General features: G+C 63.1%; 1 protein-coding gene across 2 annotated transcripts in view; it reads left to right on the top strand.

The window, feature by feature from the left end:
• Nucleotides 1–11,869, top strand: part of ADAP1 (ArfGAP with dual PH domains 1) — a 51,722-nt gene extending 39,853 nt beyond the window's left edge. For both annotated transcript variants that reach the window (XM_045460705.1, XM_045460706.1), the window contains exons 5-11: nucleotides 2,577–2,689; nucleotides 3,288–3,434; nucleotides 9,821–9,904; nucleotides 10,134–10,196; nucleotides 10,807–10,878; nucleotides 11,057–11,285; nucleotides 11,369–11,869. In XM_045460705.1, coding sequence (XP_045316661.1) covers nucleotides 2,577–2,689; nucleotides 3,288–3,434; nucleotides 9,821–9,904; nucleotides 10,134–10,196; nucleotides 10,807–10,878; nucleotides 11,057–11,285; nucleotides 11,369–11,397 — 737 coding nt within the window. In that variant the 3' untranslated portion in view covers nucleotides 11,398–11,869. The remainder of the gene's footprint in view (nucleotides 1–2,576; nucleotides 2,690–3,287; nucleotides 3,435–9,820; nucleotides 9,905–10,133; nucleotides 10,197–10,806; nucleotides 10,879–11,056; nucleotides 11,286–11,368) is intronic.
• Nucleotides 11,870–13,419: the final 1,550 nt, after the last annotated feature.

Raw genomic sequence — 13,419 nt, 5'->3', positions numbered from 1 at the left:
GTGCTGGCCCGCCCCGGGGACGGTCCGTTCCTCTGGTTTGCTCGGGCCGCCCCGGGGGGTGAGCAGCGCTGTCCCCTGGGGGCCTGGCACCTTCTCCCCGCACGTCCTCCTGGCGCTCCACGCGGGGCTTCTGGGGAGAGGCAGCGAGTGGGGCCGGGAGGTGGGCTGGCCAGTCTGGCTTCCCAGGGGGTGGTGGGGCCCGGCACACAGTAGGCGCTTAGTAAATGCTGAGTGAACCATCTGGCCTCTGCCCCGGGGCTGGTCAGCCCTTGGGAGTAAACAGTCTCCCCGCTCAGCCCAGCCCCGGGGGTGCGCGTCCGCAGGGCACCCTGGGCCCCGTGCCGCCTGGAGAGACCCCTCTGGCAGGGGTGTGGGGAAGGGTGGGGCATCGAGACACCCCAGGCTGTGTAGGCGTGCGACACGATGGCCAGGAGCCCCGGAGCCCCGGAGTCTGCAGGGGGCTAGAACCCCGGGGTGTGGCCCCGGGTGTGGGGGGCGGGTGTCCTTCCCTGGCCAGGGCTGGGCAGGCCTACCCCACGGCAGGGCCGGGTGTGAGCACGGCCGGCCGCTGGCTTCGGGCTCCGGGCCAAGGCGTCCTGCCGCTGGGGCCAGTCGGGGACCCCGGCCAGCGCCCGTCCGAAAATACTGCCGCTGCTGGAATTAGGCCTCCTGGCGGCTGGCCGTCGGGACCCACGTGGCCCGGGAGCCAGAGCGGTTTGGGGCCCGTGCTTGCCCCCCCCCCCCTCCTTCCAGCAGGGCCTGGGCCTGCGGGAGTGTGGGTCGCGGGCGCTGCTGCCACCTGCTGGGCCCGGCGGGCAAGGCGGGCGGGCGAGCCGGGCCGCGGGGGTCCTGCTGCGCCGGGAGCCACAGCCCCGAGCCGAAGGTCAGCCAGCGCTCCATACCTCTGGGCCTCAGTTTCCCCTCCTGCACGAGGATAACAGCGCGGAGGGCTTTCTGGGGACCGAATGGGGCCGTGTGTGTCGGGGGCGCAGCCGGAGATGCTGGTGGGGACCGTCCTTGCAGGTGTGGGGGCCCCACCTGCCGGGCAGAACCTGTGTTCTGCGCTTCCCGGTGTGGACGCTTGCTCTCAAAGACCCGGGGAGGCAAGTGCATTTGCGGCTTTGCCCTGGGTGGGTGTTCGTTTAGTCAACAGACATTCAAGGTAGGGCCCTGTGTGGGCCTGGGGACATGGTGGTGGGGAGGTGCCTGCTGGTGCCCTAGGCAGGAGCCTCCGAGTCGGGGAGGGGTGGGGGGAGGGGAGGGGAGAGGCCCCGTTTGGCACTCAGTCCCGGGACAGACGAGCGGCACCAGCTGCCCCCTCCCCGACGCCAGGCTGCCGCCTTTTTATGGCCACGTGTCTCTAGAGCAGAGAAAATAGCCCCGGTCTCCGTGGTGTCCGGGAGGGGGCTGCCAGGGCCGCAGAGGGGAGGCGCGGTGGGGTCAGGGCCTGGAGGTGGCATCCGAAACCCAAGGCGGCCAGGGCTGTCGGGCTCCGGGCTCCGGGGAGTGCTGAGCGGGGCGAGTGGCCGGCACGAGCGGCCCCGGGCCCGGCCGCCTCCTCCTCCCGTCCTGGACCAGCCTCAGACGGCCCCGCACGGGGCTGAAGGCCCAGGTGGGCGGCTGGACGTGAGCCCCAGGGAGCCCCCCGCACCCGGGGCAGAACAGGTGGAACCGTGGGGCGATTCGTCCCGGAACCCACAAGCCCTGACCGCGGCCGGCAGCCCCGCCATGGAAGGCGCCCAAGGACGTCCGGCAGGCGCCCGGAGCCGCGGTCGCACCGGGTGGGCCCCACCCAGCCAAAAGGAAGGAGCCACACACGGTCCGCACGCGCGCTGTCGGGGGACGGCACAGCCGGGCGCCGGACCAGGTCTTCGGGTCTTGGAACAGGCGAGGTCAACGGGAGTGAGGCAGGAACGAATGAGAAGGGGGCGTCTGGGGGCAGGAGCGTGCATGTGAGGGGGCAGCGTTCCCTTCCAAAAGCTGCCGCAGCGGCCGGCCCAAACTCGCGTGGCTCAGGACGACACAGACTGGCGGTCCCGCGGATCCGGAGGGGAGGGCCGCAGCCTGGGTCCGGGGGCCGGAAAGAAGGCCAGGGCAGGTCCGCTCCGGCATCTCTGTGGTCGCCCGCGTGCAAGGACCCTCGTGATGACCTCGGGCCCTCTGGGCAATGCAGGACGCTCACCCATCCCCAGAACCCCCTCACGCCTGCGGTCCTGAGGACTCCGCGGTGGGTACCTCGGGGCTGCCCGGCGCGGGCGGCCCCACAGGCGTATCCACAGGGGCCCGTGGGCCTGCGCACGGGGCCGCACCGCACCCCTTCCATGTGTGTTTATTATGCTTCCAGGAAGAAAAAGGAAAAATGGCCCAAACGGGAGGCAGCAGCGGGCAGCGTGCTGGGGAGGGGTGGTCTCGGGCCCCTGCACCGTGGGCCCATCTGGCCCGCGCGCACCCAGCTTCCCGGCCCAGAGGCTGACGGGTCTCCTGGCGAGCGGCGGGACCATGTCTGTGCGGGTCAGGACGACGGCCTTGGCTGTGGTCCACTCTGACCCTCTGACCCTTGCCCTCTCTCCCCCCAGGATACCGAGAAGGCTCCCTCTGGAAGCGAGGCCGGGACAACGGGCAGTTTCTAAGCCGGAAGTTTGTGCTGACTGAGCGAGAGGGGTCCCTGAAGTATTTCAACAGAAACGATGTGAGCTGGGCCCAGGGTCTATCGTGGCTGCACCTGGTCCCCAGCTGCCCGCACGCAGTTCCCGGAAGCCACACTGCCCCTCCCGTGGGGATGGGGATGCCCGCCCCCCTCCCCCCGCCCCCGTCCACCTCAGTCTTCCCTGGGGCCAGGCCTGGGTTGGCAATGCCAGGAACAGAACCAGCGAGCCCTTCCCTGCTGGGCACGCCCGGGCAGCGAGCAGGGGAGGAGCAGGTCGAGCCCTGCCCCCACCCAGACCAGTTCCAGATCAGAACGTGGCCCCGTGACACAAAGAGCCGAGGGTACGGTTGCCGGCCCCCCAGGCAGAGACGAAAGCCAGGCTGGCGGGACGGGAGCGGTGTGGGGGACCGTGCCCGGCCTTGGGCAGGGGGCACACGGGACAGAGGCGCTCAGTGCCAAAGGGGCAGAGGAGGGTCCACCTAGGTGCCGAGCGCCGGTTGCCGTTGGCTTACGGGTCAGGGAAACCAGGTCCAGAGAGGGTAAGCACCTTGCCCAAAGCCACAGAGCACAGCCAGCGCCCACAGGACCGCACTGCCCGCTCCCCCGCCCACCCGGAGCTAAGGCACGGCCTTGCTTCCAGGCCAAGGAGCCCAAGGCCGTCATGAAGATCGAACATCTGAACGCCACCTTCCAGCCGGCCAAGATCGGCCACCCCCATGGCCTGCAGATCACCTACCTGAAGGACAACAGCACCCGCAACATCTTTGTCTACCACGAGGACGGGAAGGTGGGTGCCGGGCTGCCCTCGTCTCCGGAGAGCCCCGCCCCCACGGTGAGCGCGGAGCCAGCTGGGCCCTCGGGGGGGATGGGACCCGGAGGGGCCCACGTGGAAGAGGGCCACGGTCTGGGGCCGTGTGCGCAGCGCCTTGCTCCGCGGCCGTCCCCCCTGCCTCCCACCCCGCACCTCTGCAGCGTGAGGGTGGAGGGAGCTCCCTGCAAACACCTCGGGGTCTGTCCTTTGGGCCACTGGGGGATTCTCGTCATTGTTCTTTGGATTTTGTGCCACGTTTGGCTCCAGACCACGTGCCCGTGGTTTCAAGGGCAAAACGTGTCTGTGAGGCTTCAGACACAAGCACCTGGCAACCACCTGGCAACAACCTTTTCTCCTTTTATTGCGTTAAAATGCACATTCTCACAATGTTTCAGCATTTGCTTCTGGGGCATTAGGTACATTCGTTGTTGTGAAGCCGGCCCCCCCCCATCTGCCTCCAGAACGTCCCATCTCCCCACGGTGACCCTGACCCGGCCCCCCTGCCCCGCCGTCTGCTCTGTGAGTCTGACCACTCCAGGAACTCGTGTGAGTGGATCCTGGTGTCGGGTTCTCCTGCGTCTGCTCGAGTCACTCAGCACCACCGCCTCGGGGCTGTCCACACGGTAGCGGGTGTCCGTCCTTCCTTCCTTCCCGAGGCCGAGGGGTCGTGCAGATGGACCACCTGTGGTTTATCCCCTCCTCCTCCGACAGACCCTTGGGTGGCACCTGCCGGTGGCCATGAACGCTATTGCCGTGAACGTCGAGGTACTGACACCCGAGACCCCGCGTCCAGTGTTTGTGATTATACAGCCGGGAGGGGAATTGTGGGATCGCGGGGTCACCGTTTCGTTCTTTGAGGAACCACCACACTGGTTTCCATGGCAGCGGCACCACTTGGCATCGCCATAAGCAGGGCACGCGGCTCGTTTCTCTGCATCCTCGCCAGCACCGGCTTCTGGTTTCTGATTCTGGCCATTGTGACGTGTGAGGGGCCGGATCACAGAGGTTTTGACCCGCGTCTCCCTGATGATGCGTGACGCTGCTCGGGGGGAGGGGCACCTGCACGCTGTGTCCGGAGGAATGTGTACTCGGTTCCCATTTTGCCCGTTTTGGACTGAGGTGGGTGGTCTGTTGCCGAGATGTAGATTTTCTGTATGTTCTGGATGTGACGCCCTTATCAGATAGGTGATCTGAAAACATTCTCCCACCTGTGGGTCCCTGTTACTCTGTGGATGGTGTCATTTGAAGGACCCAAGTTCACAATTTGCAAAAAGCCCAACTTGTCTCTTGCTGCCTGTGCCTTTGGGGTCACGTCAGCACGATCACGGCCGTGTCCGACGCCACGAAGCTCCTGCCCTGTGTTTTCTCCTAAGGTTTGTAGTGACCGGTCTTACCTTGTCCTTGATCCGCTTGGAGTTCATTTTTGTGTGTGGTGTGAGATAAGGGTCCAACTTCATTCTTCATGAGGACGTCCACTTTTCCCAACACTTGGTTGAAAAGACGGTCCTTTCCCCCGTCGGACGGTGGTGGCGCCCTTTCTCAAAAAATAACGTAACTGCTCCCTGGGCTCTCGGTTCCGTCCCGTTGGTCTGTGTGCCAGGTAATTGGGATTGCTGTGGCTTTGCGATAAATGCTGAAATTAGAAGTGTGACTCTTCCATGTTTGTTTTTTAGAACTGTTGGGACTCAGGTTCCCAGAGATTCTGTACGAGTTCTGGCAGATGCATTTTATCCACCAACTGAGGTGGTGATGTGGTTTACTCTTCCTTTACTCTGTTAGTACAATGTATTACATTCATTGATTTGTTGAAAATTCCTTGCATTTCAGGAATAAATCCCACTCGGTCGTGACGTATAACCCTTCAATATGCTGAATTGTTTGCTAGTATGTGGTGGAGGGTTTTTGCGTCAGTGTTCACATGGGATATTGGTCTGTGGTCATCTTCTAGTTTTGTCTGGCTTTGGTCATCAGGGTTGCACTGGCCGCCTAGGAGTTAGGAAGTGTTCCCTCCTCTCCAATTTTTTTGGAGACGTTTGAGAAGGACTGGTGTGGGTCATCCTTGAAATGTTTGGAGGAACATCAGTGAGGCCATCAGGACCAGGGTTTTTCTTTGTTGGAAACTTTTAAAAATGTTTATTTACTTTGATAGAGAGACAGAGTGAGTGAACAGGGGAGGGGCAGAGAGAGAGAGGGAGAGAGAAAGAATCCCAAGCAGGCTCCATACTCCGCTCAGAGCCCGATGCGGGGCTTGATCTAACAAACTGTGGGATCATGACTGGAGCCAAAATCAGGTCAGACGCTTAACATACTGAGCTGCCCAGGCGCCCCTTTGCTGGGAAGTGTTGATTCCCGAGGGGGGCTCCTGACTCGTTTACCGGCCCGTGCCCACCGTGCATTTCTTCACGGGTTCGTCTTGGCGGCCTTTCCGCTTCCAGGGATTTATCCACTTCATCTTGGTTCCCCCGTCGTCGGCGACCTTGCTCACAGCGCTGTCTCCCGGACCCTTTGATTTCTGGTGGCAGTGTCCCCGCTTTTGAGTCTGATTTTAGTGGCCCGAGTGTGTTTCTTAGTCCGTCCGGCTCAAGGCTCGCCAACTGCCGTTCTTGTCGAAGAGCCGGCTCTTGTCGGTTTCGTTGACTTTCTCTCCTGCGTTTCTACTCCCTCCGTCATCAAGCTCGCTCCAGTCTCCCCTCCCTCGTGCCGGCCTTGGGTCTGGTTTGTTCTTCTCTGTCGGCTTCCTTCCGTTGTCCGTTAGGTCGCGGACCGGACCCCTTCCTTGTGCTTTAACGGCGGCGTTTGCGGCGCCAGACCCGCCTTTGGCACGCCTGGCTGCATCCCGTGTTTTGTGGTGTTTGGTCTTCCCCCGTCTCGAAGTGTCTGCTCACCTCCCTTGCGGCTTCTTCTTCGGTCCACTGGTCGTTTCGTAAAAGTGTGTTGCTTCCACGAGGTCGCGAACGTTCCACTTTTCCTTGTGTTGACTTCTAACTGCATCCGCCCTGTCGCGGCCAGAGAGGACACCTCGTAGGAGACCGACAGGCGGCCCCACGTGGGGTCGGTCCCGTGCCGCGTCCCGTGGGCACCAGGCCAGAACGCGTCCCGGTCGGCCGGCGCGTGTGGTTGGATCTGGTCGTTTGTGTGAAGTCCTCGTTTCCCGTGTCGGACTTTGCCGTCCGTTACCGCGAGCGCGGTATCGAGCCCCCCGTGTGCTGTTCGAGGCTGTTTCTCCCTTCACCTCCGCCGGGTTTTGCTTCGTAGGTCGTGACGGTGCGGCACGAGGCGTGAGTGTGTGTCACGTCTTCTGGCCGCACCGAGGACTTGCTAACGTGTAACGTCCTTCTTTGTCCCTTGGGACCTTGCTCTGACTTCGAGTCTGTTTGTCTGGTGTCCGCGAGACGCTCCAGCCTCCTGGCGGCTGTGTGCACGAATCTCCTTTCCCGCCTTTGACCGCCACCCTGTTGTGTCTCGACCTCGGCTGAGCCTCCCGCAGACGGCACGTGGCAGGACCACGTGCTGTCATCCAGCCCGCCGTTCCCTGTCTGTGGATCCCAGAGCTTCCCGCGTTCACCTTTCCCGTGGACGTGGATAAGGACGGCCTGCCGTCTGGCTCGCGCTCGTCCCGCTGTGTGTGGCCTACGGCTTTGCTGTCCCTCACTTCCCGCGTCCCCGTCCTCTCTCGTGTTGAGCTTCTGTAGTCGAGTGTTGAAAGTCCCTCCCGGTTCCCTTTTGTGTATGTTCTGTGGCTCTTTGTGGTTGCCATGGGGATTCCATCTAACATCCGAAATTTATAACCTCCTGGATCCAATTAATAGTAGCTGAGCTTCAGGAACGCGCAGAAACTGCTCCCTCACTCGGCCTGGACCACACCCCGTGGTTGTAGATGCCACGGTCTTACCTCTTGGTACACCGTGTGCCCTGAGGCATGAATAATCATCCTTTTAAATGCTTTATCTCCAGGGGTGCCTGGGTGGCGCAGTCGGTTAAGCGTCCGACTTCAGCCACGTCACGATCTCGCGGTCCGTGAGTTCGAGCCCCGCGTCAGGCTCTGGGCTGATGGCTCAGAGCCTGGAGCCTGTTTCCGATTCTGTGTCTCCCTCTCTCTGCCCCTCCCCCGTTCATGCTCTGTCTCTCTCTCTGTCCCAAAAATAAATAAAACGTTGAAAAAAAAAAAAATTTAATAAATGCTTTATCTCCTAACGTACATATAAAACAAGATATGTAATTACAAACCAGTTACAGTTAAGAGTAGCTTTTAATTACTATTTGTTTCTTTCAAAGTCTTCGTCTTAAGTCACGTGAAGAACACAACGTATAGTCACAGCCTGTCGTTACAGTAACACTAGCTTTTGCAACTGCCCCACTACTTCCCTTTCCCGAGACCTTTGTTTCTCCGTGCAGCTTCGAGTTACTGTCTGAGCTCAGAGGAGCAGCTGCAGGTCTGTCGCGTAACAAGGCCTTTATCACGTTGACACACGTCCCCTCTAACCCTTCGTTTCTATCGTGAACAGACTGTACTTTGTCAAAAGCGTTCCTTTGCTTTTTCTGCATCTGGTGAAACGATCATGCGGTTTTTCTCCTTTGTTTTGTTGACGTGACAAACCGTGTTGGTTTGTGACTGCTGAGTCACGCTGGCATCCCTGGAATGAACCCACTTGATCAAGGTCAATGATCACTGGATTCGATTTGCTGGTACTTGGTTGAGGATCTCCGTATCTGTTTCTCAGAGCTCTTGGCCTGATATTGGCTAACTGTGTTTGGTTTGCTATCTGGGTAACGCTGGCCTCACAGAACAATCTGGAAGCTTTACTTCTATCCTTGCAGTCATTTGAGAACCGGTATTAACTCTTCTTTAAACATCCGGTAGAAGTCACTGGTGAAGCCGTCCGGTCCTGTCATTTTGTGCGTTTGAGGTCTCTGATTACTGATTCCGCTGCGTTACTAGTCGCGGGCACGTTCAAGTTTTCTACTTCCTCATCTGGTTTTGGAAGACTGCACACAAGGTTACGTGCTATTAACAGGCTGTAGGAGGGACGCGGCTCAAGGCATGCGAGCCAGTCTTCAGCTTCGCCCAGAAGCTTCCACCCCCTCTCTCCTCAGGAGGCTGAGACCAGGGCCTTCCTGTACGTGCAGCACGCGTCTGCGGTGGTGCCTTCCCCGAGAGGGCTGTGCGCACCTGCTGGGGCCAGGCCCTAGGCCTGGACACGAGGAAGACTGTCTGACGTGGCTCTGCCCTCAGTGAGCAGGTGCACAATTTGTCAGGAGAGACAAGTGGCTAAGATCCCACGTGCACGGAGAACCGGAAACAGTGACCGACTGCGGGGGAGGGGACCCACATCCCAAGGGTGAGGACAGACACTGGGATGGCACGTGCAACGTCCCTGGGGCCAGAGGAAACAGGACACGCTGGGTAAGCTGACAAGGCTGAGATTGGCAGGAGAGGAAGGGCGCGGGCTGGGCCGACCCCGCAGGGCCTGCGGCCACGCTCTGGACTTTCACGGTGGTTTGCTGGGAAAGTGTCACCGAACTGCCAATGACTCACCCAGCTGTGTGGTTTCAATGATCCGAGGGAGGCCTGACGTGAGGTGGGAGGCCAGTGCCGGGGAGCAGGCAGGAGACGGTGTCTTCTGGTCTCCGGGGCTGGTGAGGAAATGGAGAGCCCAGTGGTCACTGGAAGGGTGAACGGGGTTGTGGGCAGGGCCCAGGTGGAGGTCACGGCCTGGATTGGACGTCCTGTGTAGGAGGGTGGGGGACAGAAGGGGACACGAGCCGGCCCCAGGGGCAGGGATGGTTAGAGGGTGTGGGATCTGCAGCAGGCAGGCATGGCAGAGGAGGGAGGGGGGTGGCTGTGGCCAAGGCGGGCGCAGGGTGACCCGTCGGCAGGAGTGGGCTGCCCAGCGGTCAGGGAGAGGCGGCCTGATGGGTACCAAGTGCTGGCAGGGGCAGGAGCTGTTGGGGCTCGTCCGAGGTCGGGGCAGATTCCAGCATCGGGTGGGTGGGGGCCCAGAGCGGGGCGTGGCAGCCAGGAGAGGCAGGGGCTGGGGGTCCACCCTGCCCGGTGATGGGGCTCCCCTCCCGCAGAGCAACCCTCTTTCCCTCAGAGGAGAGGGGTGGCAGCCCCGGGTGGGGTTACAAACAGGCCTCCCTCTGGGCAACGTGTATGCTTTGTAACCGCAGCTCCGTAGGAGAGGAAAGGAGCCGCCCAGAGCCCGGGGCAGGGTCAGCTCAGGGCCAGGGGCCGGCCGGCTCAGACGTCGCCACCCCCGCCCGGGGCCGACTCGGGGCTGCCCCCGCAGCAGGCCTCGCCCAGCACACAGTCTGGGGGGCAGAGCTCACGGCCCAGGCCCACACCAGCCTCTGACCCGCAGGAGATCGTGGACTGGTTCAATGCGCTCCGCGCGGCCCGCTTCCATTACCTGCAGGTGGCGTTCCCGGGGGCCAGCGACGCCGACGTGAGTGGTGGCTGCTCGTGTCTGTTGGAGGGGGTGAGGGGCGCAGCCCGAGCCTGGGATGCTGGGCCGGGGGGCCGGCCGAGGGCCCCCATGGGCGCTGCTCCTTTCTGCTGGGGTGTTTCAGCTCAGCGGCCATGAGAGTGGGATGGAGGGGCTGGGACACACGGGGGGGGGGTTGGGGGGGGTGGGGACCGGGAAGGCCCAGGCCTGAGCCTGTCTTCTGCCCCAGCTGGTGCCAAAGCTCTCCCGGAACTACCTGAAAGAAGGATACATGGAGAAAACCGGGCCCAAGGTGAGTCTGACTGGCTGACCTGAGCCGCCGGGGCCTCCTTGGAGGCCAGTGTCTCAGCCTCCAGGGGCTGGGGTGGCCGTGCAGGGTCGAAGGGTCAGCGACACACCTTGGCGAAGATTCACTGTGCTCTCGGCACGCTTCTAACGGGTCATCTTGACCCCAGAACCTTTGTAAGCAGGGGCCCCGTGGACCCAGGACTGTGGGGCTCTGGTTAGCCCTACCCACTCGACCCAGCTAGTGCTAGGTCCTGCCTCGTGCCTTTGCCCCTGTCCGTCTGGTACCTGTCTGTGCACCCGCCTGGGGCCCCCTTCCCTGCCACATGGAGGCCCGCACGCAGTGACCCCATGGCCCAGACAGGACTCTGAGGCCGAGCCCCGGCTGAGCCCCCAGGGAGGATCAAGATGCACAGAGCAGAGAGGAGGGGAACTGGTGGGGAGGGGAGGAGAGGGGAGGGCACAGAGGTGGGACAGTACAAGTGCAAAGGTCCTGGGGCACCATCTGGCGGACGGAACAGGATGCAGCAAGCCTACAGAAGGCCCGAGTGAAGAAGGGACACAGGTGGGGGCCCTGCCCTCAGGCTAAGCGACCAGTCCCCGGGTTTCTCTCACAGCAAACAGAAGGCTTCCGGAAGCGCTGGTTCACCATGGATGACCGGAGGCTCATGTACTTCAAAGATCCCCTGGTAAGGACGGGCCTTGGCCCGGGTCAGCTGGGCCCTCACGGGTGATGCCTCCTCTCCCACGATGACAGGCCGAGGGCTGCCGGCCACGGGCGGCGGGGAGAACATACGGGAGGGGAGGGCCGCGTCCCTGGGGCCGGGGCTGCCCGGCCCCGAGGCTCAGCCCGGCCCCGACCCACAGGACGCCTTTGCTCGCGGGGAAGTCTTCATCGGCAGCAGGGAGAGCGGCTACACGGTGCTGGACGGGCTCCCACCGTCCACCCAGGGCCACCACTGGCCACACGGCATTACCATCGTGACACCGGAGCGCAGGTTCCTGCTGGCCTGTGAGACGGAGTCAGAGCAGCGGGCGTGGATGGAGGCTTTTCGGAAGGTCGTGGACAGACCCATGCTGCCCCAGGAGTACGCAGGTGAGTGCAGGGGGGCGGGGTGGGGAGGGAGCCCAACACTTCCTGCGTGGCTGTGACACAGCCGGACGCCTGTCCTTTTCCAGTGGAAGCCCACTTCAAGCATAAACCCTAACAAGAGCTGGTCGTGGAGGCCGAGGGAGCTGGACTCACGGGAAATGCCACCGAAGAGTCAGCAGCCAGAGGGGGCCGGTGGTGGAGGACAGGCCTCCCGGCCCCCGCCCTCAGGGGCAGCCCTGGACGTGGCCAGGCGGGGCCTGTGCTCTAGCCACTAAGACTCGTTTCTCCGGAGCCTCACTGCAGGCCGGCTGACCTGACCTCTGCCCCCATCATGCTGCTGCCCATGGATGTGACCCTGCCCACCCCCCCACCCCACCCCCCGTCCACTGGACCACCCTTCCTCGGGGCCTGGGCCCAGCCTCCTGGCTCAGGGCAGCCCAGCGGCCCCTCGCCAACTCACCCTGCCCCCTGCCCACCAGAGCAGGACCCTGCCCGAGCAGGAGGCTGGGCTGTGGGGACAGCGGGCAGCCTGCATGCCTCCCCTCCGGCCCCTCCTACGTATCCCCTCAACAAGTATTTATTGAGCACCTGCTGTGTGTCAATTGTGCGGTCCTGGGTGCTGGCACGGGGACACCGTCCTTGTCCTCAGGGAGCTGACCTGGCGTGTACACGAGGGTCTGGGGGGCAGAGGCCCCAGTGAGCTGTAACACCCCGGGTCGGGGTTTCAGGCCTGCCTACCTGCTGGGCACCTGCATGGGGGGGGCGGGGGGGGAGAATGAAGGGTCAGCTCTTGTCTGCTGCCACTGGGCACGGACTGGTGACCCACCCCGCCGCCTGGAAGACGGAGGCAGAGCTTGCCCCCCACAAGACCCCAGTGTGCCGTTGGCCAGACAGTAGTTACAGCCACCGAGCCTCGTCCCCGGGCGCCCTGGCTCTGCCCACCCTCGGTGGGGGGACAGAGGAGAGTGTGCAGGGCACGGGCTACCAGCTGGGTGATCCGGGTGCCCCTCACCCCTGTCCTGCCTGGACCAGCCCTTGAGGGGACCGGAAGACAGTCCCCAAGGGAGGGTGTCCTGACCCATCACATCAACCCGCACATCCTATCCTAAAGTGGCCGTTTATGTCAGGGGCTGGGGGTGGGGGGTGGGGGGAGGGCTCTGGGCCCCAGGAAGATCTACCCACTGGCCTCAGGCACATGGCAGGAAGTGGGGACACCTCCAGGGAAAGGGTGTCCGAGGGCCTCTGCCTGTCCTCGTGGACCGGGCTCCCACCACCTGTTCTCCCCTCTGCATGTGAGCACATGGCCCGCCAGCTCGGACCCCTGCACGCCCGAACGGGGGCGCGGCTGCAGGGTCAAGAGGGAGTACGAGGCTGCACCACGCCCCCCGCCGTCTCAACCCTGACCCTACTGCACAGAGGCTGCGGGGTAGGGGTCCCCCAGACAGCTGGGCTGGGGGTGAGGCCAGCCAGAGGTCAGCCCGGGCCACTGCCAGAGTCCCAGAGACCCCACCTGCCCCAGGAGAGACCATCCACTGGCCCTGCTCCTCCCCAGCTGTGCCGCCACACCATAAGCCACCGTCACTGTCCCGTCTTCCCCAAGGAAACGAGGAGTCTCCTCCAAAGTGGAACGGGTAACCTCGTGGTCCCCTCCCCGAGTGGCCAGCGGCCCAGGCCACAAGTCCTCTGGGACTGTTAGTCTAGACCCTCTCTTGGCCCGGAGGCAGAGGCGTTGTGCCCGTTTCAACAGGAAACAATTTCACCACTGGCGGGAACAATTTCCGAAACAAGGTAGGAAAGTCATGGTCCACAGAGGGTGTCACCGAGCTTACCTCACAGACGTCCGGGTGACGGGCCGCTCGTAGTCCGGGTGCTGGGCTAGAGGCCGGCTCGGGGCTGGCGGTCGTGGTGGCCTCTGCTCCCTCGTGCCGTACGGCGGAGACGTGGGGACACAAGGCCCGCCCGGCTGCAGGCGCCGCTCACAACTGCCCGGTAAAAGGGCCGCTCCCGCGGGGGACGCGGGTCTCCGTGTGCTGAGGGTCCAGGCAGACGCCACCGCCGGGGGACGTGGGCGAAGACAGGAAGCAGCTGTCCAGGGGTGCTGTGCTTCCTGGCAGAACCGCACAGAAAAACCGCCGTG

Source organism: Leopardus geoffroyi, chromosome E3 (assembly GCF_018350155.1).
Source record: "Leopardus geoffroyi isolate Oge1 chromosome E3, O.geoffroyi_Oge1_pat1.0, whole genome shotgun sequence".
Taxonomy (NCBI): Eukaryota; Metazoa; Chordata; class Mammalia; order Carnivora; family Felidae; genus Leopardus; species Leopardus geoffroyi.
Note: the sequence above shows the minus strand (reverse complement) of the source record. Positions and strands in the feature narration are given on the sequence as shown.